Raw genomic sequence first — 27117 nt, forward strand, 5'->3', positions numbered from 1 at the left:
AGGCACAATGGCACCTCTGGCTCCGGCGGGGAGCAAATATTCCCTGTGAGGGGAGAATGAGGGGAAAAGAGAATCCGTGAGGAGGATGAGGGTGAAATATGGAGCCTGTGAGGGCTGAGGGGGGAAATGGCAGCCGTGAGGGGTTTGAGGGGCAGCTGAGGGGGAAATGGTGCTCGCCTGGGCTCCCCTGGGCTCACCTGGGCTCACCTGGGCTCACCTGGGCTCCCCTGGGCTCACCTGGGCTCAGGCTCAGCCTCTGTCACCTGCCCTGAGGGGACTCCAGACACAAGTGGATCTCCACCACCCGAGGGCGCTATGCCATGTAGAACGGGGAGGTTTCCGTAGCCCCTATGGAACCAATGACCCAGGGGGTCCCCGCGGTCCCTCTGGGAGGAAGGACACAGCCCAGGATCACCTCAGGACCCTCCAGAATCTCTCCAGCTCGGGCGGGAAGTGTTTGCGCGACCCCGGGGGTCTTCAGCGGCCTGCAGGCTCTCTGTGCTCTCACCGTACTCTATGGTACTCCGGCCGCTCTGGCCGGCGCGGAGGACTGAGCTCTATGCTCACCGAGCCGCTCTGGCCGGCGGGGAGGACCGAACTCGGTGATCCCAAGCCCGGCAGTGCCTTGGCGTCTCTATGACCCCGCGCGGGGACAGAGCGGCCACTTCCGGCGCGGCCCGGGGGGGGGCCCGGCGCGCCAAGATGGCGCAGGCCCTGTCTGCTGAGGAGTTCCAGAGGATGCAGGTGAGGCCGGGAGCTCCCGGGGGGCTCGGGGGAGGCCGGAGGGAGGCCTGGGGGGCTCCAGGGGGCTGAGGGGCTTGAGGGGCATCGTGGGATGGTCGTGCGGGGGTCGTAAGGGGTCCGGGGGGGGCTGGTGGGGGAGCTGAGGGGGGTGTGGGGAGGTCCTGAGGGGTCCTGGGGGCTCTGGGCGGGAGTTTGGGGGCTCGGGGGTCCTGGGGGGTCCTGGGGCTCTGGGGGTTCATGGGGGAGGCTCTGGGGGTCCCGGGAGGGGTCGTGCTCGGGGGTCTCGGGGGGGCAGGGAAGGTTCGGGGGTCTCGCTGGGGGTTAAGAGGGTCGTGAGGAGGCTTGGGGGGTCTCGGGAATGGGTCTGGGGGAGTCCTGGGAATTTCGGGGGTCCCGGTGGGTCCCGGGGGGATTTCTTGCGGCACTCGGGGGTTTCTGGGGATCCCGGGGGGAGTTTGAGGACCCCCGAGGGGTTTCTGGGGGTCTCGGGGGTGAATTTTGGGGATTTTTTCTCCCCCAAATCTCTCCTTCGCCAGGCGCAGCTGCTGGAGCTGCGAACGGAGAACTACCGGCTGTCGGATGAGCTGCGAAAGAACGGCGCCGGTACGGCTTGGGGGGGATTTTGGGGGTCCCGGGGTGGGAATTTGGGGGTCCCAGGAGTGAATTTGGGGGTCCCAGCCGCCCCCTCCTCACTGTTTTCCCCCCAGAGCTGTCGGGGCTGCGGCAGAGAGTGCAGAGTCTGGACAGGGATCTGGCCAAGGCCAACAAGGTGAGGGTGAGACCCCAAAAATCCCCCCAAAATCCACCCTGAGACCCCCCTGAGACCCTCCTGAGACCCTCCTGAAACCCTCATCCCCACCCCTGACCCCCCCAGAACCCCAAGAGCCCCCCCAGTGATCCCCCTCCCCTCTTTTCCAGGCTCTCAGCAAGAGCAAGAAGGCACAGGTGAGTCCTGGGGGGATTTTGGGGGAATTTCTGGGGGATTTTGGGGTTTCTGTGGGTCCTGGGGGGGATTTTGGGGATCCCTGTTGCCCCTGGGGGTCTCTTGGGCTCATTTTGGGGGGATTTTGGGGGCTCTGGGGATGTTTTGGGGATGTTTTCAGGAGATCTGTGGGCGCTCAGGTGTTTTCTGGGGGAATTTTGGCATATTTTGGGGTATTTTGGGTTCCCTGTGTTGCTCCAGGTACATTTTGGGGGTTCTAACCCATTTTAGGGCATCCAGAGTTCATTTTTGGGGTGATTTATCCCGTTTTTGAGGTGATTTACCCCATTTTTGGTTGATTTATCCCATTTTGGGGTGATTTATCCCACTTTCGGGATGTTTTACCCCATTTTTGGGGTGATTTATCCCATTTTCGGGATGTTTTACCCCATTTTTGGGGTGATTTATCCCATTTTCGGGATGTTTTATCCCATTTTTGGCATGTTTTATCCCGTTTTTGGGTCCCCAGGAGGTGGAAGCCCTGCTGGGGGAAACTCGGATGCTGCAGGGGAAGCTGCAGAGCCAAGAGGATGATTTTCGCCTCCAGAACAGCACTTTGCTCCGGGAATTGGCCAAGGTGGGACCCCAAAATCCCCCAAAATCCCCCAAAATCACCCAAAATCCCCCAAAATCCCCCCAGAATCCACCCCTGGGACCCTCAAAACCTCCTCCAGCTTCCCAACCCATCCTGTGAACCCCAAATTCCCCCAAAATGCCCCCAAATCCCCTCAGAATCACCTTCAAATCCCCCCAAATCCACCCAAATTCCCCCAAAATTCCCTCCCAGTGATCCCAAACTCCTTCATGTCCTCACAGCCACCCTGAGGGTGTTTTTGGGGCTCCCAGGGGTGGGTTTGGGGTGATTTTGGGATCCTGAGAATGTGTTTGGGGTTATTTAGGTGTCCCATGGGTATTTTTGGGGTTGTTTTTCGTGTCCCTGGGATGTTTTAGGGTTGTTTTTTGGGGTCACAGGGATATTTTTGGGGTTATTTTCAGGGGTCTCTGATGGGGGGAATCCCAAGGCTATTTTTTGGGGTCGCAGGGATGTTTTTGGGGTAATTTCTGGGGGGTCTCTGGAAGATTTTGGGGTCATTCTGGGGGTCTTTGGATGATTTTGGGGTAATTTTTGGGGTAATTTCTGGATAATTTTGGGGTCATTTCTGGGGGTCTCTGGATGATTTTGGGGTCATTTCTGGGGGTCTCTGCCCCCCTTTGCTCCCCCCAGCTCTGTGCCCAAATCGAGGGTCTCGAGGAGGAGAACCGGCGCCTGCAGGAGGGGGGGGCAGGGGGAGCCCCCCGAGACCCCCCTGGGGATCCCCCCGAGCCCCCCAAACCCCCCCAGGAGGGGGGCAAAGGGGATGGGGGGGCTGCCCTGCCCCCCCCCGACGGTGAGGGGGATTTTGGGGGGTCTGGGGGGGTTTTGGGGTGAGTTTTTGGGGGAGATCTGAGAATTTGGGGGGATTTTTGGGGGTCCTGGGTGGGTTTTAAATGGGGGAGGATGAGAATTTGGGGGTCCCAAAAATCTGGGTGGTATTTCAAGGGGGTTTTGGGGGGATTTTGGGGGTTCCAGAGATTTTGGGAAGCTCCAGGGTGGAGATGTGGGGAGGGGAAATTTGGGGATCCTCCAGGGATTTTGTGGGGGATTTTTTTTGGAATTTTTTTGGGGATTTTTTTGGGGATTTTTGGGGAATCCTTGTGGGTTTGGGGGAGGGGTCTCCAGCTCTAACACCCCCTCCCCCACCCCCCCAGAGCCCCCCAAAAAACCAGAAAGAGAGGAGGGGGGAGGGGGCGACGCCCCCCCCAGGGAGCCCCCTGCCCAGGTAGGATGGATTTTTGGGGATTTTTTGGGGTTCTGGGGGCTGAAAATGGGTCTGGGGGGTCATTTTGGGGAGAAATGGGGTGGGGAGATTAACTGGGGGTGGTTGGAGGTCTTTTGGGGGTTTTTGGGGGATTTTTGGGGGATTAAAAAGGGTCAGGGGGGGAAAATTTGGGGGGAGTAAATAGGGCATTTTGGGGGATTTTTGGGGGATTTTTTGGGGGATTTTTGAGGGTATTTGGGGTCTTTTAGGGCTGAAAAGGGTCTGGGGGTTATTTTTGGAGAGGAATAAATTGGGGACAAGTTTTGGGGTGTGTTTTTGGGAAGCAATGAGAGACTTTTGGGGGAAATTTGGGATTTCAAGGGATGGATAATTGGGGGCAGGGGGTGGAATTTGGGGAGGATCTCGGGGGTCTCACTGGGGTCTCTCGCAGGCTGAGGTGGCCAAACTGCAGGAAGAGGTGGCCAAGGTGAGTAGGGGGGGAATTTTGGGGGGAATTTGGGGTCTCCAGGGGGGATTTGGGGAAATTTGGGTCCTGGGGGAGGAATTGAGGATTCCTTTTGGGTTTGGGGGGAATTTAGGGGGAATTTGGGGAGAAATTTGGGGTCTCCTGGGTGGGATTTGGGGTTGATTTGGGGGAGATTTGAGCTTTTTTGGGATCTCCTGGGTGGCATTTTGGGGTCTCAAGGTGGGAATTTGGGAAGGATTTGGGGTCCTGGCTGGGAGAATTGAGAACTCTTTTGGATTTCGGGGAAATTTTGGGGGATTTGGGGTTTCCAAGGTGGAATTTGGGGTCTCCAAGTCGTGCCCACCCCCCAGTTTCATTCCCCCTCCCCAAATTTCCTCCCAGCTGACAGAGGAGCTGCGGGAACAGCGTGAAAGGTGAGAATTTGGGGTCATTTTGGGGGGAATTGGGATTTTTTCCCTGTTTTTTCTCATTTTTTCCTCATTTTTTCCCATTTTTCCTCTTTTTTTCTCTGTTTTTCTCCAGTTTTCTGCAGCTGCAGGAGGAGAAGGAGACTCTGCTCCGGGAGAGCCGGTGGGGAATTTTGGGGAAATTTTGGGGGAATTTTGGTGTCCCAGAGGGATTTTTGGGGGGAATCCTGTTGTGTAAATGGGATTTTTGGATGGATCCTGTTTTGGGAATGGGATTTTTTTGGGGGGATTCCCAGGTGGATTTTGGGGGAAATCCTGTTCTGGGAATGGGGGTTTTTGGGAATGGGATTTTTGGGAATGGGATTTTTGGGAGGAATCCTATTTTGTAAATGGGATTTTTGGGGAAATCCTCTTCTGTAAATGGGATTTTTGTGAGAATCCTCTTATTTAAATGGGATTTCTGAGGAAATCCTGTTCTGTAAATGGGATTTTTGGGAAGATCCTCTTCCGGCAATGGGGTTTTTGGGGAATCCCGTTCCAGGACTGGGGTTTTTGGGGGTTTTTGGGGTTTTTTGGGGTCTCAGCCTGTCCCCCTGGCAGCTCGGAGGCCGAGGGGCTCCAGGCTCGTTGGGATTCGGAATTTCGGGAGCTCCAGGCGCAGAGGCAGCGGCTGCAGCGGGAACTGGAGGCTGCCAGCCAGGTTTGGGGGATTTGGGGGAATTTGGGGGGTCTGGAGGGGTTTGGGGGGTGCAGAACCCCATAGGGATCCCATAGAACCCCATAGGGACCCCAGAGCCCCATAGGGGCTGAACAGAGCCCCATAGAGTGCCTTGGAGACCCTATAGAGACCCTATAGGGACCCCATAGAGATGCCATAAAGCCCCATAGAGACCCCATAGAGACCCCACAGAGCCCTATAGAGATCCCATATAGCATCCCATAGAACCCCAGAGAGACCCTACAGAGTCCCATAAAGACCCCATAGGGACTGAACAGAGCCCCATAAGGACCCCATAGAGCCCCTTAGAGACCCCATAGTGCCCTATAGGGATCCCAGAGAGCCCCAGAGAAACCTTTAGAGACCCCATGGAGCCCCACAGAGATCCCATAAAGCCCCAAAGTGCCCCATAGAGCCCCAGAAGGACCCTGTAGAGCCCCACAGAGACCTCAGAGTGCCCCACAGAGATCCCACAGTACCTCACAGGACCCTATGGGGACCCCATAGGTACTTTACAGGACTCCATAGCCCCATAGAGACCCCATAGTTGCTTACAGGACCCCATAGAGCCCCATAGATACCCCATAGGTACTTTACAGGACTACATAGCGTCATAGAAACCCTATAGTCGCTTACAGGACCCCATAGAGCCCCATAGAGACCCCAAAGGACCCCATAGAGCCCCATAGAGACCCCATAGAGACCCCATAGGGACCCCATAGGGACCCCACAGTGCCCTGTAGGGATCCCAGAGAGCCCCAAAGTGCCCCATAGAGCTCCCATAGTGTCTTACTGGACCCCATAGGGATCCCGTAGAGCCCCACAGAGACCCCATAGAGACTCCAAAGGACCCCACAGAGACCCCAAAGGACCCCACAGCCCCCCTGTGTTTCTCCAGGCCCAGGGGAAGCTGCAGGAGCTCAGCCAGGCTCAGGCCAGGGAGCTGCAGGAAACTCAGAGTCAGCGGGAGAGCCTGGAAACCCAGCTGCAGGTGGGGCTGGGGGGATTTGGGGGGTCCTGGGGGGGATTTGAGTGTTCTCAGGGTGTCCTGGGGGAGATTTGAGGGTTCTGGGGGAAGTTTGGATGTGTCTTAGGGGGGATTTGGGGGATCCTGCAGGAGATTTGGGGGGTTTGAGGAGGATTTGGGGGGTCTTGGGGTGGTTTGAGGGTGTCTTGGGGGGTTTTGGGGTCCTGGGGGAGGATTTGGGGGTCCTGTGAGGGTTTCAGGAGATCCTGAGTGGCTTTGGGGTGCCTTGGGAGGATCTGGAGGGGATTTGGGGAAGGTTTGGGAGAATTTGGGGGTCCCAGGAAGGATTTGGGGCTCTGGGTGGAATACTTTGGGGTCCCGAGGAAAGATTTTGGGATCCCAGAAGGATTTTGGGGTTCCTGGGGGAGGATTTTGGGATCCCCAGAAAGCATTTTGGGGTCCCCTGACCCCCCCGTGCCCCCCAGGTGTGCTCAGGTGAGAGGGAGGAGCTGCGCCAGCGCCTGCAGGAGGCTGAGGCTGCCCAGGTGACCCCAAAGACCCCTCCCCACTTTTGGGGTCTCCCCCAGCATTGGAGACCCCAAAAAAACCCCAAAAACCCCCAAAAATTCCCACTGCTCCCCCAGGAGAGGCTGCGGCAGCTGCAGGAGGAACAGGAGAAGCAGCGAGGGCAGCTGGAGGTCAGGGAGGTCAAATTTGGGGGGATTTTGGGGGATTTGGGGAAATTTTGGGGGTTCCAGGGGTTTTCCCTCCTCCATAAGGGCTCTGGGGACTGGGGGGGTCCTCTGGGTGGTGCTGGGATCCCCAAAATGTCCCCAGATTGTCCCCAAATGTCCGAAATTGTCCCCAAACCATCTCCAGATGTCCCTAAATTTTCCCCAAATGTCCCCAGAATGTTCCCAAATTGTCCCCAGACATCCCTGAAGGTCCCCAGATGTCTCCAAATCATCCCCAAATTGTCTCCAAATGCCCCCAAATGTCCCTAAATTGTCCCCAGCTGTTCCTGAATGACCCTAAACTGTCCCAAATTGTCCCCAACTGTCCCCCAGGCGGAGCTGGGGAAGCTGCAGGCAGCACTGGGGGAGGAGAAGCAACTGCGAGAGCTGCACGAAGCTGAGGGGAGAAACCTGAGACAGGTGAGACCCCAAAACACCCCTAAACGCCCCAAAATACCCCAAAACAGCCCCAAAACACCTCAAAATAGCCCCAAAACACCCCTGGGATTCACCCAGAACCTCCTCAGAGACCCTAAAATCCCCCAAAACAGCCCCAAACACCCCTTAGATCCCCCAGAGGCTCTTCAGAGATCCCAAAAACCCCAAAAAGACCCCTGGGATTCCCTCTGAACCTTCCTAGGGACCCCAAAACAACCCAAAACCATCCCAAAAAACACCCCAAAAACCCCTCCAGGGACCCCAAACACCTCCAGGACCTCCCAAATCCCCCAAAATCCCCCCAAAATCCCCCCTGACCCCCCAAAATTCACCCCCAGGAGCTGAAGGACGTTCGGGATGGGCAGAGGATCCTGGAGAAGAAAGGCAGCGCTGCAGTGAGTGACCTCGGGGTGGCTTTGGGGACACCCTGGGGGATTTAGGGACACCCTGAGGGATTTAGGGACACCCTGAGAGCTTTGGGGACATCCTGAGGGGTTTGGGGACATCCTGGGGACTTCAGGGTCACCCTGAAGGATTCAAGGACACCCTGAGGACTTTGGGGACACCGTGATGGGTTTGGGGACACCCTGGGGGTTTTGGGGACATCCTGGAGGGTTTGGGGAAACCCTGAGAACTTCAAGGACATCCTGAAGGGTTCAAAGACATCCTGGGGACTTTGGGGACACCCTGGGGGGTTTGGGGATACCCTGGGGGGCTTGGGGACACCGTGATGAGTTTGGGGACACCCTGAGAACTTCAAGGACATCCTGAGGGCTTTAAGGATACCCTGAGGACTTTGAGGACATCTTGGGGACTTTGGGGACATGCTGAGGACTTCAGGGTCACCCTGGGGGGTTCAAGGACACCCTGGGGACTTTGGGGACACCCTGAGGGGTTCGAGGGTCCCCAAATCCCCCCCAAAAACCCTTCTCCCCCCAGCTGAAGGACCTGCGGCGGCAGCTGCAGCTGGAGAGGCGCCGAGGGGAGAAGCTGCAGGAGAGGCTGCAGGAGCTGCTGGTGCCCAGCAGGGCCAGATCGGGTCAGGGGGACCCCGAAATTTGGGGAGGGGTCCCCAAATTGGGTCAGGGGGACCCCAAAATTGTGTGGGGGGTGGTCAGGGTTTGGGGTCCCTGCAGGGCCCAGGGAGGGTTTGGGGAAAGGGTTCAGGTGTTTGGGAATTGGGGGGTTTTTGGGGTTTCCTGAGGGGTTTTGGGGATCCTTGGGTGGATTTTGGTGATCCCTGGGTAAATTTTGGTTGTTCTGACAGGATTTTGGGGTTCCTGGGTTGATTTAGCTGTCCCCAGGTAGATTTTGGGGTCTCTCCTGACCCCATTTCCCTCCCCGCAGAGCTGGAGGAGTTTCTGGGTGGCTTTTGGGGATCCCTGGGTCAATCTGGGGGTCCCTGGGGGTGGATTTTGGTATCCCTGACAGGATCTTGAGGAACCCTGGGTGTGTTTTAGGGTCCCTGACAGGATTTTGGGGATTCTTCAGTGAAGTTTTGAGGATCCCTGAGTGGATTTTGGGGTCCCTGGGTTGATTTTTGGGATCTCTGGGTAAATATCAGGATCCCTGACAGCATTTTGAGGATTCCTGAGTGATTTTTGGGGATCCCTGGGGGGGTTTTGGGGTCCCTGACAGGGTTTTGGGGTTCCCAGGTAGATTTTGGGGTCCCCCTGACCCGTTTCCCCGCAGGGCTGGAGGAGCTGGGGCTGGACAGTGGCTCGCCAGGCCGAGGGACAGCAGGTGACAACAGCTCCGTGTCCTCGCTGGGCCGCGATGGCTCCGCCCCCGGCAGCACCAAGGTGGGCGTGGCCTCGGGAGGTGGGCGTGGTCAGAGTGGGTGGAGCCCCAATAGGGTGTGGTGGCTTAAACCAGGAGTGTGGCTTAGTAGGGTGTGGTTTGTGGGTGTGGCTTTGTCCTTGGGTGTGGTCGGGTGGGTGTAGCCTAAGAGGGTGTGGTTGGTTGTGATTAAAGGGGGTGTGGCTTAATTGGGGATGTGAGTTGGGGGCGTGGCTTAAGAGGGTGTGGCCACCTCAATGTGGTTAAAGGAAGGCATGGCTTAATTGGGGGCATGGCTTAGTTGGGGACTAATTGGGGTGAAGTTTTATTGAGGTGTGGCTTGGATGGGTGTGGCCACGAGGGAGGCGTGGCCTGATCGCCTCTAACCCAATTGGGGGCGTGGCTTATTAAGGGTGTGTTCTAGCGGGGTGGGCGTGGCCACCCTAACTTGAAAAGGGTGTGACACCACGGTGGGTGTGGCCTGCGCATCTAACCACGCCCCCCCGGCACGCCCCCCGCAGTCAGGCTCGGGCAGCCCCGGGGGTGGCAGCGCCGGCGGTGTCCCCAGCGGGGGAGGACTGTCCCCAGCCGAGGTGGCAGAGCTGTTCCAGCGGCTGGCGCAGAGCCAGCAGGAGCGGTGGCTGCTGGAGGAGAAGGTACTGGGAGCACTGGGAGGGACTGGGATGGTCACCTGGGCGGGGCTCACCTGTCACCTGTCACACCTGGCCAGGTGAGGCACCTGGAGGTGTCGAGTGCGTCCATGGCTGAGGATCTGTGCAGGAAGAGCGCCATCATCCAGAGCTTCGTGAGGGACAGCCGGACAGGTGAGGCCTTGGGGACACCTGGGGACACCTGGGGGTGCCTGGAGCTCACCTGGGAACTCACCTGGGAGCTCACCTGGCACTCACCTGGTGTCTTGCCTGGCCTTCATTTGTCCCCACGCACCTCTGCCTGTCACCTGTCCATTCTCACCTGTCCTACATGTCCCCCTTCACCTGCCTCACTTTTCCCACCTGTCCCCTCACCTGTCCCCTCACCTGTCCCCAGAGGCCGCAGGTCCCTCAGGTCCCCCCCGGCGCGGGGCGGGGGCGGGGCCAGGGGAGGAGGGGCTGCGGGAGATGAACAAGAAGCTGCAGAACCTGCTGGAGGAGCAGCTGACCAAGAATCTGCACCTGGCCCAGGTGAGAGGGGCGGGGCCGGCGTGGGGGCGTGGCCTGTGAGGAAAGGGGTGTGGCCTCAAAAGGGGAGGTGGTTTCAGATGGGGGTGTGGCTTGTGAAGGTGTGGTCTCTGCAAAGGAGGTGTGGCTAAAATGAGGGTGTGGTGATAAGGGTGTGGCCTGTGGGAAATGGGTGGGTCTTAAAGGGGCGTGGCTCAAGGGTTGGGTGTGGCTCAAGGTGTGACATCACAGCTTTTATGGACATGTGGGCGTGGTTTAATGTGCTGGATGGGGCTTGATGTGTGGGCGTGGCCACGACAAGGGTGTGGCTCCCCGAGGGTGTGGTCTGGGGCAGTGGGCGTGGCCTCTCTCCCCTCCTCACTCTCCCTCTCCAGGACCTGGAGTCGCTGTCCCAGGAGCTGGCGCAGCTCAGGAAGGAACAAGCAGCACCGCCGGGACCTCCCTGAGGGGCGGGGCCTCTCCTGGTGGGCGGGGCCTCTCTCCCCGCCCCTCCTAAGCTCCGCCCCCTGGCCGGGGCGCTGCTGCGGGGGGTTGTTGCCCCTTTAAGAACGATGTGACCCCCCCAGGGTGTTGCCCCTTTAAGGCGGGCTGGCTCTCCGCGGCGTTGCCCCTTTAAGAGGGGGCGGTGCCCCTTTAAGGCGTTGCCCCTTTAAGGCGGCCTGGCCCCACCGCGGCGTTGCCCGTTTAAGGGGGTCCCGCATGCTCCCCCTCCCCCCTCAATAAACCCGATGTGAATCGCTGCCTGTGACGTCATTTCGCTGCACCCGGGGGGATTGGAGGGCTGGATGACGTCACTGGGGTACCGCCCCGGCCGAGCCCGCCCCGTGACGTCACTTCCGCGCGCTGCCCCGGATGTTGTTGCCGCGGCCACGGCGGCAGGACGGGCACGGGCGCGGCGCCGCTCCAGATCTCCCCAAAAATCCCCGCGCGCCGTCCAGACGGGGGGGGGGCGCGGCGTGACGTCAGCACGGTGACGTAACACCGCCTCCCCGCTTCCCCGGCCGGGGGGAGCGGCGGCGAAACCCCACCGGGAGCTCCCCTTCCCCCAACATGGCGGCGGCGGGGGGCGGAGCTTCGCCGGGGGGCGGGGCCTCGCTGGAGGAGGAGTGCGAGGTGGTGCGCGTGCGCGTCAAGGTAAGGGGCGGGGCTGTGGGCGGGGCTAAACTGGGCGGGGTTGCCACAGTGGAGGTGTTAAGGGGTGGGGTCTCGCGAGTCACGTGGGCAGCGCCCGCCAATCAGCTTCGTGGGGCTTCAGGCGTGGTGCGGGCGGGAAAGTTTCCCGCCCTTTTGGTCACGTGGGGAGTGGTGACCAATCAGCGCTCGGGGAGGTGCGCTCTGTTGCCATGGTGATGGGAGAGCGCCGCCATCTTGGGCCGCCGTGAGGGGCTGAGGGCTTCGGGGCTAACCGGGACCACCGTGGGACCACCGGGATCTCCTCGGGACGAACCGGGATCACCTTTGGGCTAACCGGGACTAACCTTTGGGCTAACCGGGGTCACCTCGGGGCTAATCGGGATCATCTTGGGCTAACTGGGATCACCCTGGGGCTAACCGGGCTCTCCCCGGGATCCCCTGGCGCTCCTCCCGCAGAAGAGCGAGGGGCAGCAGCCGCCCGAGTTCCGCTCCTTCGCCGTGGATCCACAGATCACCTCGCTGGATGTCCTGCAGCACATCCTGGCCAGAGCCTTCGACCTGCAGGGGTGAGTGAACCCCCGAGTTCCTCCCTCGGGACCCCCAAACCCCCCAGGTGATCTCACCTGTTTCCTTCTCCCACCCCAGGAAGAAAAGCTTCGCCCTGAGCTTTGCAGCGCGGGACGGGCAGGGCCAGGACACCTTTGTGCCTCTGCTGAGCGATGGCGACCTGGCCAACGCCTTCACCTGCGCCAAACCCACCCTGCGGCTGCGCCTGGACGTCAGGAATCCCCCTGCCAGTGAGTGACCCACCTGGGACATACCTGGGACACACCTGGGGGGGACGCACACCTCCTTGGGGACACACCTGGGACACTTCGGGCTCTGGGGTGGCTGTCAGGAGGTGCTGGGAGCCAGAGGCTCCCAGGGGTGTGAGGTGGGGGTCAGAGGCCTCCCAGCTACCTGCGGGCTCAGGTGTGCTGTCCCCAGGCCCGCTGCTGGAGGACTGGGACATCATCAGCCCACGGGAGGTGGCAGCAGCTGAACCTGTCCCTGAGCGTCGCTCACTGCTGGCAGCAGCCCTGCCCTTCACCCAGGCCCTGCTGGCACAGGTGAGGCACACCTGGCACAGGTGAGGCACCAAGGGGTGGCCATTGGAAGTCGCTGGAAGCTCACAGAGAGCTCGTGCTGCTCTCTTGGGCATGCCAGTGCCTTCCCAGTGACTCCCAGTGCTCCCTGTCCCCACCCTGCTCCCTCCCAGTGCCCTCCCAGTGCTCCCAGTCCCACCAGTACCATTCCCGCAGGTGGGCCGGACGCTGGCACGGGCACAGGCAGCCCTGGCGTGGCCTGAAGGGACCCCGGCGGTGTCCCCACCCCCTCCCCCACCCCCACCCTGCGCCCCCCTGAGCGACGCCGACCTGAGATCCTACCTGGGCCCAGGCGGGCGCCTGCTGCGGCCCCAGGACCTGCGGCTGCACGTCTTCCACGGCGGCGTCGAGCCCGGCCTGCGCAAGGTGAGACCCCAAAAATCCTCTTGGGACACACCTGGGGGAGTTCTGATCTCACCTGGGACAAAGCTGGGGTAGTTTCTAACCCCCTGACCCACACCTGGGGCAGTTTCTAACCCCATTTCCTGTCCCACAGGTGGTGTGGCGTTACCTGCTGAACGTGTTCCCCTCAGGCCTCACGGGCCAGGAGCGCCTGTCCCACCTGCGCCTGAAGGCCGCCGAGTACTCCTCGCTGAAGGTGGCCCTGGCGGCCCGCGCCGCTCCGGCCGAGCTGGCCCAGGTGGCCGCGTCCGTCCGTAAGGACGTCGTGCGCACCGACCGCGCCCACCCCTACTTCGGGGGTCCCGAGGAGGGTCACCCCCACCTGGCCGCCCTGCAGGCCCTGCTGACCACCTTCGCCCTGGGCCACCCCCGCCTGTCCTACTGCCAGGGCATGTCGGACGTGGCGGCGCCGCTGCTGGCCGTGCTGGACGACGAGGCTCAGGCCTTCCTGTGCTTCTGCTCGCTGATGCGCCGCCTGGCCCCGCGCTTCCGCCCGGGCGGCCGCGGGCTGGCCAGGGCCTTCTGTCACCTGCGGCGGCTGCTGCGCCGCGCCGACCCTCCCTTCTGGGCCTTCCTGGCGGCGCGCGGCGCCCACGACCTGCTCTTCTGCTACCGCTGGCTGCTGCTGGAGCTCAAGCGCGAGTTCGCCTTCGAGGACGCGCTGCGCGTGCTGGAGATCACCTGGAGCTCGCTGCCCCCCGCCCCGCCGCCGCCCCCCGAGGGCGTCCCGCTGCTCGGAGCTCCCCTGGGCGCCCGGCGGGCTCAGCGCGGCCTGAGGGAGCGCCGGGGGCTGCGGCCGCGGCCGCCCAGGAGGAGGAGGAGGAGGAAGGACAAGGAGGAAGGGCAGGGCGGTGCTGGAGGTGCCACGGGGGACGCGGAGGTGTCGGAGAGTCCTGGCGGTGGCCTCGGGGGTCTCAAGGCTTCCGGTGATGTCCCTGAGGGTCCTGAGAGCTCCGGAGATGTCCCTGATGGGCCCAGGAGTCCCAGCGATGTCCCTGAGGGTCCCAAGGGTGTCCAGGAAGGTCCTGAGAGCTCCAGCAATGTCCTCGATGGTCCCAAGAGCTCCGGCGATGTCCCTGAGAGTCCCAAGAGCACCCAGGAGGCTCCCAAGAGCTTTAAGAACATTCAGGAAGGTCCTGAGAGTTCCAGCAATGTCCCCAAAGGTCCCAAGAGCTCCAGGAATGTTCCAGAGTGTCCCAAGGGCTCCAGCAGTGTCCCCAAAGGTCCCAAGAGCTCCAGGGACATCCAGGGGAGGTCACTCAGGGACACTGGAGAAACCCCTGAGGGCTCCAAGGACTCGGAGCCAGGTGGTCCCAGGAAGGTCGAGGAAGCCACCGACGCCCTGGAGATCGACCAAAGACCCCACAGCCTCTGCTGGGGGGCTGGGGGAGACCCCCATGGCTCTGTGGGGGCCCACCCAGGTCACAGCGTCCCCAAGGAGGGACAAGAACAGCCCAAAACCCCTGGAAGGGTCGGAGATGAGCCCAAAGAGCTCAGCCAGGACCCCAAAGGAGCTCTCAGAGGGATCAGCCATGGTCCCAAGTCCCCTCAGGAGGGACGAGATGAGCCAAGAGAGAGATCTGACGACCTCAGAGGGGGACGAGATGACCCCAAAGAGGGACGCGATGACCCGAGAGAAGGATGTGGTGACCCTGGGGTGAGAAGTGATGACCCCAGAGAAGGAGATGACAACCTCAGAGAGGAACACGACACTGGAGAAGGCCACAAGGACCCCAGGGATGACCACGATGACCCCAAGGATGGCTACCATGACCTGAACGATGACCACCTTGATCCCAAGGATGGCCACCACGACCCCAAGGCCACCCCCACCAACCCAACCACCCCGGAAGACCCCTGGGGAGGCCGCTGGGCGTGGGAAGACCCTTCCTCCTCCTCTTCCTCCTCGTGCTCCTCCTGCTCCTCCTCCTCAGACGAGGAGGTGACAGTCGAGGACGATGGCGCCCCGCTGCCACCTCCAGAAGAGCTGGGCCAGGGCAACCCCTTCCTGCTGTTCGTGTGCTTGGCCATGCTGCTGGAGCAGCGCGAGGCCGTCATGGCCAGGGCCGGCGACTACAACGAGGTGGCCATGCACTTTGACCGCCTGGTGCGGCGGCACCACCTGCCCCGCGTCCTGCGCCGCGCCAAGGGGCTCTTCGCCAGGTACCTGGAGGGCTGGGGGGGCACGGCGCCCGGGGGGCCTCAGGTGGGACCTCCGTCGGGGTAGGGGGTGTGGGGGAGAGAGGGTTGGGGGCTGGAGGCATGATTTGGGGACGTTGGTGACCGTTTGGGGTCTGTGGGACGTCGTGGTGACCCCAGAGAACATCTTCAGGGACCCAGAGGTCACTGTGGGGACTGTAGGACACTGTGGTGACCCCAGAGAACATCTTCAGGGACCCCGAGGTCATCATGAGGGGTCTGTAGGACATTGTGGCGACACCATAAAACGTCCCCTCAGGTCATCTTGGGGACCCCTTGGTCATTGTTAGGGTCTGTAGGACATTGTGGTGACACCAGAGAACATCTTCAGGGACCCCGAGGTCACTGTGGGGACTGTAGGACACTGTGGTGACACCATAGAACATCTCACTGAGGTCACCATGGGGACCCTTTGGTAACTGTGGGGTCTGTAGGACAACCTGGAGATCCCGTAGAACATCTCCAGGGATCCCAAGGTCATCCTGGGGACCTCGAGGTCACTGTGGGGGACAATAGGACAATGTGGTGACCCCATAGAACATCCCTGGGGACCCCAAGGTCACTGGGGGGCAACATGGAGACCCCGCAGACCCCCACAGAGACAGTTGGATCCTTTTGGGAACCCCAAAGCCACCCTGGGCCCTCCCAGTGCCCACCATGGGGGTCCCAGGGCCACCTGTGAGCCCCTTGGCACCAGAGACCCCTCCCAGTATAAACCAGTACAGCCCAGTGCCCTCCTGTTGGGTTCTGCACCGCCGTGGGACCTCCCAGTATGAACCAGTATGAACCACCGCAACATCCCGGCTGGGAACTCCTGGATCTGTGTTGCCTTGGGCTGCACCAGTACAGACCAGTATGGACCAGTATGGAGCAGGAAAGGGCTGGGAGCCCCACATGCATCGCCTTGGGTCGGACCAGTATGGACCAGTATGGACCAGTATGGACCAGTGCCTTGCCATGGCCTTCAGCCATCCCAGCATGCACCAGTATGGACCAGTATGGACCAGTCCAGCAGCCAAACTGGGAGCTCTTCACTGGCGTGGCCTTGCGTCCAGTATGGACCAGTATGGACCAGTATGGACCAGTATGAACCAGTCCAGAGCTCGCCCAGGATCTCTTCACCCACGTGGCCTTGTGTCCTCCCAGTACTGACCAGTACAGACCAGTATGGACCGGTAGGGTGCCCCCAGTGCTGTATCGATGACCATAGGCCTTTTCCCAGTATGGACCAGTACAAACCAGTTCCTGCCCCGCCCTGGGTGCCTTCTGCCCTCCCCCCTTATTTATTGCCCCGCCCCCCACCCCAGGGGGTCCCAGAGGTGCCACAATCGTCAATAAATCGATGCCTGTTACTGGTTTGGGCTCCCAGTATGGACTGGGAGCTTCCTGGGTGGACTGGGAGGGGGTTGGGGGCTCCCAGTATGGACTGGGAAGGGGTTTGGGGTTTCCAGTGTGAACTGGGGAGCTCCCAGTGTGGGTTGGGATGAAGTTAGGAGCTCCCAGTATGGACTGGGAACGGGCTGGGAATTCCCAGTATGGACTGGGAAGGGGTTTGGGCTCTCAGTGTGAACTGGGAAGAGTTTTGGGGTCCCCAGTATGGACTGGGGAGTTCCCAGTATAAACTGGGAGGGCGTGGGCAGGGGTGGGGCTGGGCGGGGCCAGGACTGGGATTTTCCCAGTGTTCCCAGTTTCACCTCGAGCACTGCCTGCAGCTCCCAGTCCCTCCCAGTCCCCCTAGTTCCCCCTCCCAGTCCCCCCAGTTCCCCTTCCCAGTCCCTCCCAGTCCGGAGGTGACGTCCCCTCCACCCTCGGGTGCTTCCTCCCGGAAGAGGCCCCAGGGGCACCCACACTTTTTTGGGGGCGGGAGGGTCCAGGGCGATTTTCGGGGGGTTTTAGGGGGTCCAGGGCAGTTTTTGGGAATTCCCGGAGGTTTTGGGGGTCCTGGGAAGGCGGGGATGAGCCGGGGGGGGCGGCAGGGGGGGGACAATGTCCCCTCGGAGCTGCTGGAGGAGCAGGAAAACCTCAAGATCTTCGAGCTGCTGGGCAGGAAATGCGTGGTGAGGGGCTGGGGGGATTTGGGGAGGTTTTGGGGGCATTTGGGGAGGTTTTGGGGCGAGTTGGGGGGATTTGGGGTGGCTGGGGAGGGGTTTGGGGAGGGTTGGGGTGGATTTGGGTGTCCTGCAGGGGATTTACTGGGGCTGGGGAAGGATCTGGGTGGGTTTTGGGGGGATTTGGGGGTCCTGGGGGGGATTTGAGGGGAATTTGGGGGGATTTGAGTTGCTCTTGGGGGGATTTATGGGATTTCATTGTCTCCAGACCCATTCTGGGGTCTCTGGGCTGCATTTTGGGGTCCCGGGAGTCCCAACCCTCCGTGTCCCCACAGACCCTGGTGACAGCCGTGGTTCAGCTGGTGGTGGCCGAGCCTGGCGCTGTCCCCGGGGGGGTCCCGGGGGGCTCTCTGGGGGTCCCGGGGGGCTCCTGGACCCTCCGGGGCTGTGGGGTCGCCTGCCTGGTCAGGGACAGCCCCAGGCGATCCTATTTCATCCGCATCTTCCGTCTTCCCGTGAGTCTGGGGTCCCCAAAACCTCAAAAAGGACCCCAAAACCCAGGGCGGGTCCCTGAAATCCCCCAAATTTTAGGGAGGGGCTGGGAGGATCCCTAAATTCCCGGGGTGTCCCCAAATCTTGGGGAGGGGAGGGTTCAGGACAACCCCAGAGTTTCTATTTCCTCTTGTTTGGGGTCCCCAAATCCCGTGAGGAACCCAAAATGGTCCCCAAACCCAGGGGTGGGACTCCTGGAATGGATTTTTGGGGAAACACCAAAATTTTTGGGAAACCCCAAACCCAGTAGGAAATCCCTAAATCTGGAGGGAATCCCCCAATCCCTGGGGGTGTCCCCAATCCTAGGGCAGACCCCAAATCCCAGCATGGGGGCGGTCAGGCGGGGTTTGGGGTCTCTTTTGGGGTCAGAGGGATTTTTTGGGGGTCTCTGACCCCAAATCCCCCCAGGCTGGGGAGCTGTGGTGGGAGCAGGAGCTGCATGGGGGGATGGGCTACAAGAGCCCCGCCCCCTTCTTCCACACCTTCGTCAGCCACGTGAGTGGGCGGGGCTTGGGGGGCGTGGCCACGAGAGGGTGTGGTCGGGAAGTGGGCGTGGCTGTGCAAATAACTGGGGCGTGGTTTAAAGAGCCAGAGAGGGTGGGGTTTGATGAGGGTGTGGTCAAAGGGGTGGGGCTAATACCAGTTGTGATGACCCAATGTGGGCGTGGCCAGGGACAGGTGGGAGGAGCCTTTGGGTGGGGTCGGATAAGGGGAGGGACTAAAATTGGGTGGGGAAAATGGGCGTGGTCAGTGGCAAATGGGAGGAGTCAATGGTGGGGAGAGCCAATGGGAGGAAGGGTGTGGTCGCTGGGTGTGGTCGCTGGGCGTGGCTTGTGACGAGTGGGTGGTGCCAATGACCATATATGGGCAAGTGGGCGTGGTTTGGGCAGGGTGCCATTTGCGGGTGAGTGGGTGTGGTCTGATGGGAGTGGGCGTGGCCTGGCTGCCCACGCCGCCTCCTGATTGGCTCAGGAGGGGTGGGCGGGGCTGAACTTCGCGTCCGAGGCAGAGGCGGCGAGTTTCGAGAGTCTCGTCCAGGAGAGACTGCGGCGGCGGCAGCAGCGGGGGGGTGAGAGACCCCTCCCCAAAATACCCCTGGGAGCCCCAAAATATACCTGGGATGTCCTAAAATACACCTAGGAACTCCCAAAATACACCTGGGAATCTCCAAAATACACCTGGGAACCCCAAAATACCCCTGGGAGCCCTGAAATACTACCTGGGAATCCCCAAAATACACCTGGGAACTCCTGAAATACACCTGGGAATCTCCGAAATACCCCTGGGAACTCCCAAAACCCACCGGATCTCCCCCTGACCCTCCCCCTTCTCCCCCCACAGAGAAGCAGCTGCTGCCCCCTCCCCCACCTCCCGGCCATGGTGAGTCCTGACCCCCCCAGGGGGCAATTTTGGGGGGATTTTGGGGTCCCAAACCCCTCTGACCCTCCCTGTGTCCCCCCAGAGCGGCGGGGGAGCCTCCCCAGGACCCCCAACCCTGATGGTGAGTAGGGGGAAGGGGTTTGCCCCATTTTTGGGGGTCCTGCTCCATTTGGGGGGTTGGGGAGGGTCCTGGGGGGAATTGAGGATGATTTTGGGGGTCCTGGAGAGGTTGGGGGGATTTGGGGGCAATTTGGGGGTCTCTGGAGGCGTTTGGGGTGCTCGGGGGGGGTTGTAGGGTGGTTTGGGGGGATCTCTGGGGGGCTTTGGTGTCCCTGGGGAGATTTTGGGGTTTTCTGGGGTGGTCAGGGGGGGTCTTACTGTCTCTGGGGGTATTTTGGGGTCTCTGGGGGTATTTTGGGGTCTCTGGGGTGGTTTTGGGGTCTCCGGGGTTATTTTGGGGTCTCTGGGGATGGTTTTGATGTCCCCGAGGGGATTTTTTGGCTCTCCAGGGGTGTTTTAGGGACCTTAGGTGTGATTTGGGGTCTCACCCCACAGCGGGGTGATCCCATAACCATTTTCCCCCCCCAGGCTCCCCCATCTCGGCCGTTCCCATCCCCAACCCCGACATCACCGTCAGCCGTTACCGGGGGCTGCCCAGCCCCCCCTCGGGACCCTCCCCCCCCCCGGGACCCCTCCCCAGCGCCGGGGGGGAGCACAGGAAGGGGGGAGGGCGCAAGAAAATCTCCAAGGCCGATATTGGGGCTCCGTCCGGCTTCAAGTGGGTCTGGGGGGATTTGGGGTCGGGGGGTTTATGGGGTCTGTGGGGTGTGGGTGGGCTGTGGGGTCTGTGGGATCCATGGGGTCTGTGGGGTTTGTAGGGTCTGTGGGGTGGGGGGATCTGGGAGGCCTGTGATGTCTGTTGGGTCTGTGGGGTTATGGGGTCTGTGGGATCCACGGGGTCTATGGGGTTTGGGTGGTTTGTGGGATCTGTGGGTCTATAGGGTCTGTGGGGTCTATGGGGTCTATGGGGTCTCTGTTCTCTGTGGGGTCTCTAGGGGTCACAGAGGGTCCCTGACCTCCCTCCCTCCCCCCAGGCACGTCAGTCACATCGGCTGGGACCCCAACAATGGCTTCGATGTAGGTGACACCTCCCCCTCCCCCACCCCACAGACCCCTCCGTGTCCCCTCGGGTGTGGGGTGACACCCCGGGCTGGCAGTGACCCCAGGAAGGGACAGCTGACCCCTCTGGGTGCTCGGTGACCCCTGAGGTCCTGATGACCACATGGGGTGACAATGACCCCGTCAGGTGGCAGTGACCTCGAGATGACCCCACAGTGTGTGACACTGCTGTCCCCTGTCCAGTGACCCTGTGGGGTGATAGTGACCCCATGAAGTGGCAGTGACCACCAGATGACCCCACACTGTGTGACCCCGCTGTCCCCTGTCCAGCTGGGCTCTCTGGATCCTGCTCGATCCCCATGGGGTGACGATGGGTGACCCCGTGGGGTGACAATGACCCCATGGGGTGACAGTGACCCCGCAGTGTGTGACACTGTGTGACACCCCTGTCCTGTCCAGCTGGGCTCGCTGGACCCTGCTCTCCATTGGGTCCCCGTGGGGTGACAGTGCCACTTGCAGGGTGACAATGGGTGACCCCATGGGGTGACAGTGACCCCACAGCACGTGACACTGTGTGACACCGCTGTCCCCATCCAGCTGGGCTCGCTGGACCCTGCTCTCCGCGCGCTCTTCGCCCAGGCCGGGGTCAGCGAGCAGCAGCTGGCCGACGCTGAGACCTCGCGGCTCATCCACGACTTCATCGAGCGCCGCGGGGGATTGCAGGCTGTGCGCGAGGAGATGCGGCGCCAGGGTGGGCGGGGACACCTGGGGACACCTGGGGACACCTGGGGGACACCTGGGGACACCTGGGGACACCTGGGGGACACCTGGGGGACACCTGGGGAACATCTGGGGATACCTGGGGACAGCTGGGGAACACCTGGGGACACCTGGGGGATACCTGGGGACACCTGGGGACAGCTCGGGATACCTGGGAATACCTGGGGACACCTGGGGGACAGCTGGGGACAGCTGGGGACATCTAGGGACACCTGGGGATACCTGGGAAACATCTGGGGACACCTGGGAGGAGCCAGGATGGGGGATGAGTGGCACCTGGGAATACCTGGGGAACACCTGGAGATACCTGGGGACACCTGGGGGGCCTGGGGAGGTCTGGAGGGGTCTCAGGGCACCTGGGAGGAGCTGGGGGAAAACTGGAGGCACCTGGGGACACCTGGGGACTCCTCAGGGACACCTGGGTGGGTCTGGGGGTCCCCTGGGGGTCACCCCGAGGGTCCCTGTGTCCCCTCTGACTCCTCCCCTTTTTTCTCTCTCTCTCCCCCCAGGACCTCCCCCTCCCCCCCCGGGCCGTGGGACTCCCGCCCCTCCCCCCGCCCCTCCCCCCTCCTCCAGCCGCTCCCGCTCGGGGCTCCCAGCCCCTCACCCCGCTCCCGGCCCCTCCCCTCCCCGCCCCTCCCCCTCCGCGAGGCCCCGCCCCTCCCCCTCGAGGCCCCTCCCCTCCGGAGGGTGCTCCACCCCCTCCCTCCGCCGCCCCCTCCCCCCTCCGGAGGAGCGACCCCCCCGACCCCCCCGGGCCGGGGGGCTTTGCTGGACCAGATCCGCCAGGGGGTGACGCTCAACAAGGTTTGGGGACCCCAAAAAGGGGACTTGGGACACCCTGGGGGGTCGTGACCCACTGTGGGGGGGCTTAGGACCCAAAAAAAGAGGGGTGGGACCCCAAAAATGGGGCGGTGGGCCCTCTGGGGGGATGCTGGGTGGAAGGAAGAACTCGGGGGGCTCCTGAGACCCTCCAAATGGGGGGAGAGGGGCGCTGGTGATCCCCTGGGATGGGGGAGGGGTGTCCCCATGCCTTTTGGGGGGTCCATGGGGGAGGGGCGGGGGTCTCAAGGTCCTGCCTGACCCCCCCCCTGTCCCCCCCAGACCCCTGAGACCCCCGAGGTGGGCGCTGGCTGCGGCGCGGGGGGGCTCGTGGGGGCTCTGATGGACGTCATGCAGAAGCGCAGCCGAGTCATCCATTCCTCGGGTGAGACCCCCGAGACCCCCGTGCGACCCCCGAGACCCCCGAGACCCCCCCGACCCCTCCATGACCCCCCCTGACCCCCAATTTCCCTCCTCCCCCCAGATGAAGGCGCAGCCAGCGAGGAAGAGGAGGAGGATGATGACTGGGACGATTGAACCCCCCCGGATTTGGGACCCCCGAGACCTCCCCAAAACCCCACCCGGCTCTGATTGAGGGGCTCAGACCCCCTGCTGGACCCCCAGACCCAAAATGTACCCCCAACCCCCCCCATCCGGCTTCACAGGGGGGAGGGGGGGCACTGACCCCTCCCCCAGGCCCCAAAACCCCCCCAGCCCCTCCCCCAGCTCGGGGGGGGAGGGACATCAGCTCTCCCTGCCCCCCAATCCCATCCCACCCCCCACTTTGTGCTCCCCACCCCCAAATACATGGAGTCACGGCAACGCTCGCTGCGTTAATTGATTCTTTACCGCTTAATTAGCGCGGATCGAGAGGAGAAACGAAGCCTGGAGAGACCCGAGGGGATCCCGGAGCTTCCAGCGGCTCCGAGCCGCAAAATCCGCCAGGAAAATGAGGGAAAACCAGCGAATTTCGGAATACCCGCGCCGCGCGGGGGCTGCTGGGAGCGATATGCAAATGAGGCAGCGCGGCGGCCAATGGAAAGAGCTCGGTGGCGTTAGTATGTTAATGAAGCGGCGCGGGGGCAGCCGGGAGCGATATGCAAATGAAGCGGCGCCACAGCCAATGGCGGGATCAGATAGTATGCAAATAACCAGCGCGGCAGCCAATAGGAGGCGGGCGGGAAGCTGTCAGTATGCAAATAATGGCGGTTTCAGCCAATGGGAGGCGCGCGGCGAGCTGTCAGTATGCAAATCAGCTCCCCCTGCAGCCAATGGGCGCCGGGCGCGGGCAGAGGAAGCCCCGCCCCCCGCACTGCCCGCCGGGCGGAAGCGGCGCAGGGAAAAAAAAGGAAAAAGGCGGAAAAAGGCAAAAAAAAGCGGCGGCGGCTGAAAATGGCGGAAAATTTAAAAGGTGGCGCGAGCGGGGCTGGGCCGGGGGGTCGCCGGGGGGTCGTGAGGGGGCAGAGAGGGGCTGGGGGCGCTCGGGGGGCAGAGCGGCGCTTCCCGCGCGCGGCCGTTGGCGCCTGAGGGGAGTGGGGGGGGAGTGGCGGGAACGCGCTCGGGGGGGGAGGGGAGCGCGTGAGGGGGGCTCTGCCCTGTCCCCAGTGTCCCCCCCTGTGTCCCCTTCACCCACCCGGCCACCTCCCCCCGGAGCGCCCTGTCGTGCTGTCGCGACAGAGCGAGCGGTGCGGGCTGGGCGTGAGGGGATTGCGTGAGGGGAAGGGGGGGCTGTCCTGTCCCCAGCGCCCCTCACGTGTCCCCAGCGCCCCTCGCGTGTCCCCAGCGCCCCTCAGGCCACCCCCCGTGTGTCCCCAACCCGCGGTGACACCCCGGAGCGCTCCCTGTCGCGACAGCCCGGGCGGTGCGGCCCGAGGGGGGTGAGGGTGGTTTGCATGTCCCCAGCGCCCCTCACGCCATCCCCCCGCGTGTCCCCAACCCCCGGTGACACCGCAGAGTGCTCCGTGTGCTGCCTCTCGTCGTGGTCGCGGCTGCAGGACCTGTGCCGGCTGCAGCGCGTGCGGTGCCGCGCCCTCGGTGTCACCCGCCGCAACCTCGGCGACTTCGAGGTGGAGCAGCTGTGCGACTACCGGCGAGTGCGGGTGAGAGGCGGGGGGACACGGGAGACCCCCGAGCGGGACCCCCAGTCACTGCGGGAACCCACCAGGGACCCCCGAGCGGGACCCCCAAACCCGGAACTGCCCCCAGACCCCCAAACTGGACACCAAACTGGGACCCCCAAACCCGGAACTGCCCCGGGACCCCCAAACTGGACACCAAACTGGGACCCCCAAACCCGGAACTGCCCCGGGACCCCCACAGTGTCCCCCAAGTGAACCCAAGGAGACCCCAAAGGGCTCCCAAACTTGGGTCACCCCAGGACCCCACGTCCTTGTGAGACCCCAGAGGGTCCCTGGACATTGTTGTCACTCCAGAACCATCCTGACCTGTCAGGTCCCCACACTGGGGTCACTGCTGACCACTGACCACCCCCTGACCCAAAGCCTCTTCCAGATCCCTCCAAGAGCCCCTTAACTCCCCTTGTCACCCCAGGACAAGGAGTTCTACCTGGTGAGGTGTGGTTACCTTACCTCAGTCAACATCTGGGACTCCCTGTGTCCTCCTGACCACCTCCTGACCTGAAGACCCCCTCAAACACCCCTAACCCCCATTTTCCACCTCCTTGGCCAACACCTGGGAGCTCCAAGGACCCCCCATGTCCTCCTGACCCGAAGACCCCCTCAAACCCCCCCCAACCCCCATTTCCCCACAGGACGAGGAGTTCTACCTGGTGAAGTGGCACAGCCAACACCTGGGAGCCCCAGGGACTCCCTCAGACCCCCCAAACCCCCCTGACCCCCATTTCCCTGCAGGACGAGGAGTTCTACCTGGTGAAGTGGCGCGGTTACCCCTCCTCGGCCAACACCTGGGAGCCTCGGCGGAACCTGCGCTGCCGCGGGCTGCTGCAGCAGCTGCACGCCGACCTGGCCCGAGCTCCGGGCGGCCCGGTGCGGCCGGGACCCCGCGGGCTGCCGGCGCGCGCCGTGTCCTACCTGGCGCAGAAGGCGGAGCAGCGCCGAGCCCTGCGGCGCTGGGAGCACCTGCTGAACCGCACGCGGAGCCACCGCGGCCGCATCGCCGTGGAGAACGAGGTGGACCTGCACGGCCCTCCCCGCGACTTCGTCTACGTCAACGAGTACAAGGTGGGCGCCGGCGTGGCGCTGACCCCCGTGGCCGTGGGCTGCGAGTGCCGCGACTGCCTGGCCGAGGCCACGCTGGCCGGGGGCTGCTGTCCGGGCGCGTCCCGCAACAGGTTCGCCTACAACGAGGCCGGGCAGGTGCGGATCCGGGCGGGGCTGCCCATCTACGAGTGCAACTCGCGCTGCCGCTGCGGCGCCGAGTGTCCCAACCGTGTGGTGCAGCGCGGCATCCGCTACGACCTGTGCATCTTCCGCACCGGCGACGGGCGCGGCTGGGGAGTGCGCACCTTGGAGCGCATCCGCAAGAACTCCTTCGTCATGGAGTACGTGGGAGAGGTGAGTGGGACAGGTGTGTCACAGGTGTCACAGGTGTGATACAGGTGTGTCACAGGTGTGATGCAGGTGTGGCAGCATGGGATAGGTGTGGGACAGGCGTGGGACAGGCATCTCCCACCCCAGATCATCTCAGAAGAGGTGAAATGCTGAGGGCAGGCCTGTGGGGGCTCAGGTGTGACCCAGGTGTGTCCCAGGTGTGACAGGGTGGTCTAAGTGTGACCCAGGTGTGCCCCTGCCCAGATCATCACCTCGGAGGAGGCGGAGCGCCGGGGACAGGTGTACGACCGCCAGGGTGCCACATACCTGTTCGACCTGGACTATGTGGAGGACGTTTACACCGTGGACGCCGCGCACTACGGCAACATCTCGCACTTCGTCAACCACAGCGTGAGTGGGGCTCACCTGAGGGGGTGGGGCTCACCTGAGGGGGTGGGGCTCACCTAGAGGGCGGGGCTCACCTGCCAGGTGTGGCTCACCTGTCGGGGGGGCAGTGTGACCCCAACCTGCAGGTGTACAATGTGTTCATCGAGAACCTGGATCAGCGCCTGCCCCGCATCGCCCTGTTCGCCACGCGGCCAATCCGGGCCGGCGAGGAGCTCACCTTCGACTACAACATGCACGGTACCTGTCACACACCTGTAACACACCTGGGCACACCTGTCACACCTGGGCACACCTGTGACATTCCACACCTGTCTCCCACATCACCCTGTGGTCACACCTGGGGGTCTCTGTAGTATTTGGGGGGTCACGGCTGTACCTGGGTGGGTCTCAGGTGTTTGGGGAAGGTTCAGCTCCACACCTGGGGGTCTCCAGCCCCGCTGACCCTCCCATTTCCCCCGCAGTGGATGCCAAGAGCACCTGCAGGGACCCAAATTTGGAGCTGGGGGGTGATCAGTGCTATACCTGGGGGGATCTCTGCCATACCTGGGGGTCTCAGGTGTTCAGGGGGGATCAGGGCCACACATGGAGAGGTTCAGCTCCACACCTGGGGTGTTCCCACCTGTCTGACTCCCTTTCCCCCCGCAGTGGACCTCAGTTTGGGGCTGGGGACAGGATCAGGGCTGTACCTGGGCAAGTCTCTGCCACACCTGGGAGGGTCAGGGCTGTACCTGGAGGGTCTCTCAGGTGTTCAGCTCCACACCTGGGGTGTTCCCCACCTGTCTGACTCCCCTTTCCCCCCGCAGTGGACCCCGTGGACGCCGAGAGCACCCGCATGGACTCCAACTTCGGGCTGGTCGGGGGGTCCCTGGGGGGTTCTCCCCGCGCCCGCGGCCGCATCGAGTGCAAGTGTGGGGCGGCCAGCTGCCGCAAGTTCCTCTTCTGAAACACCTGGGCCGCACCTGGGCCACACCCACCGCACACCTGGGCCACGCCTCCCACTCCGCCCGGGCCGCGCCAACACCTTGGGGGGGTTTGGGGTGGTTTGGGGTGTTTTTAGACTGGGGGGATTTTGGGGTGGTCCAAGGTGGGTTTTGGGGTGTTTTTAGAGGGTCTCAGGTGATTCTGGGGGGTCCAGGAGGGTTTTGGAGCAATTTTAGAGGTGTCCGAGGTGGTTTTGGGGAGGATTTTGGGGGGGATTTCTAGGTGTTGTTGGGATATTTCTGGGGTGGTTTTTGGGGTGTTTTGTGGTGGGATTTCAGGGTGGATTTTGAGGTGATTTTTGGGGTGGTTTTGGGAGGATTTCAGGAAAGGTCTGATGCATTTTTGGTGCCACATCAACCGCAGCAATCGCCGTGCCGGAGGCCAAACAGGGAGGTTGAGGGGAGC

General features: G+C 62.5%; 3 protein-coding genes across 4 annotated transcripts; all 3 read left to right on the plus strand.

The window, feature by feature from the left end:
* Positions 1-219: 219 nt before the first annotated feature.
* On the plus strand, positions 220-10972 carry GRIPAP1 (GRIP1 associated protein 1). Of its 2 annotated transcripts, XM_085046426.1 has the most exons (22): positions 220-744; positions 1281-1347; positions 1452-1513; positions 1663-1689; positions 2196-2303; positions 2952-3114; positions 3476-3546; positions 3977-4012; positions 4394-4425; positions 4535-4582; positions 5020-5119; positions 6036-6128; positions 6590-6649; positions 6749-6802; positions 7172-7258; positions 7615-7671; positions 8216-8315; positions 8969-9078; positions 9577-9711; positions 9786-9879; positions 10103-10236; positions 10608-10972. In XM_085046426.1, the coding sequence occupies exons 1-22, from the start codon at positions 637-639 to the stop codon at positions 10677-10679; spliced, it is 1818 nt and encodes a 605-aa protein (XP_084902552.1). In that variant the 5' UTR covers positions 220-636; the 3' UTR covers positions 10680-10972. The 2 variants fall into 2 exon arrangements, with proteins under 2 accessions (XP_084902552.1, XP_084902553.1); XM_085046427.1 differs by lacking the exon at positions 3476-3546 and having other exon boundaries at positions 634-744.
* A 128-nt stretch (positions 10973-11100) lies between these two features.
* LOC146422374 (uncharacterized) lies at positions 11101-22636 on the plus strand. The gene is given in 19 exon segments (XM_085046605.1): positions 11101-11367; positions 11824-11933; positions 12013-12164; positions 12355-12476; positions 12669-12878; positions 13009-14571; positions 17497-17676; positions 18122-18208; positions 18686-18782; positions 19055-19093; positions 19176-19214; positions 19682-19871; positions 20188-20230; positions 20810-20963; positions 21502-21619; positions 21621-21695; positions 21697-21799; positions 22097-22199; positions 22299-22636. Coding segments are annotated over 19 exon segments (3522 nt in total). The 5' UTR covers positions 11101-11283; the 3' UTR covers positions 22352-22636.
* A 555-nt stretch (positions 22637-23191) lies between these two features.
* On the plus strand, positions 23192-26709 carry SUV39H1 (SUV39H1 histone lysine methyltransferase). The gene is made up of 6 exons (XM_085046461.1): positions 23192-23225; positions 23768-23913; positions 24685-25347; positions 25588-25734; positions 25839-25968; positions 26535-26709. The coding sequence occupies exons 1-6, from the start codon at positions 23207-23209 to the stop codon at positions 26672-26674; spliced, it is 1245 nt and encodes a 414-aa protein (XP_084902587.1). The 5' UTR covers positions 23192-23206; the 3' UTR covers positions 26675-26709.
* Positions 26710-27117: the final 408 nt, after the last annotated feature.

Source organism: Lichenostomus cassidix, unplaced genomic scaffold (assembly GCF_008360975.1).
Source record: "Lichenostomus cassidix isolate B80296 unplaced genomic scaffold, HeHo_3.0 HiC_scaffold_40, whole genome shotgun sequence".
Taxonomy (NCBI): domain Eukaryota; kingdom Metazoa; phylum Chordata; class Aves; order Passeriformes; family Meliphagidae; genus Lichenostomus; species Lichenostomus cassidix.

What these genes read in the sequence shown, in the direction of transcription:
- GRIPAP1 (XM_085046426.1), top strand. Translation starts at nt 637, where the DNA reads ATGACCCCGCGCGGGGACAGAGCGGCCACTTCCGGCGCGGCCCGGGGG. An exon ending in GCAAGAGCAAGAAGGCACAG is followed by an intron (nt 1,690 to 2,195) that starts GTGAGTCCTGGG and finishes TTGGGTCCCCAG; the next exon opens with GAGGTGGAAGCCCTGCTGGG. An exon ending in AGGGGAGAAACCTGAGACAG is followed by an intron (nt 7,259 to 7,614) that starts GTGAGACCCCAA and finishes ATTCACCCCCAG; the next exon opens with GAGCTGAAGGACGTTCGGGA.
- SUV39H1 (XM_085046461.1), top strand. An exon ending in GCGACTACCGGCGAGTGCGG is followed by an intron (nt 23,914 to 24,684) that starts GTGAGAGGCGGG and finishes ATTTCCCTGCAG; the next exon opens with GACGAGGAGTTCTACCTGGT. An exon ending in CGCACTTCGTCAACCACAGC is followed by an intron (nt 25,735 to 25,838) that starts GTGAGTGGGGCT and finishes TCGGGGGGGCAG; the next exon opens with TGTGACCCCAACCTGCAGGT.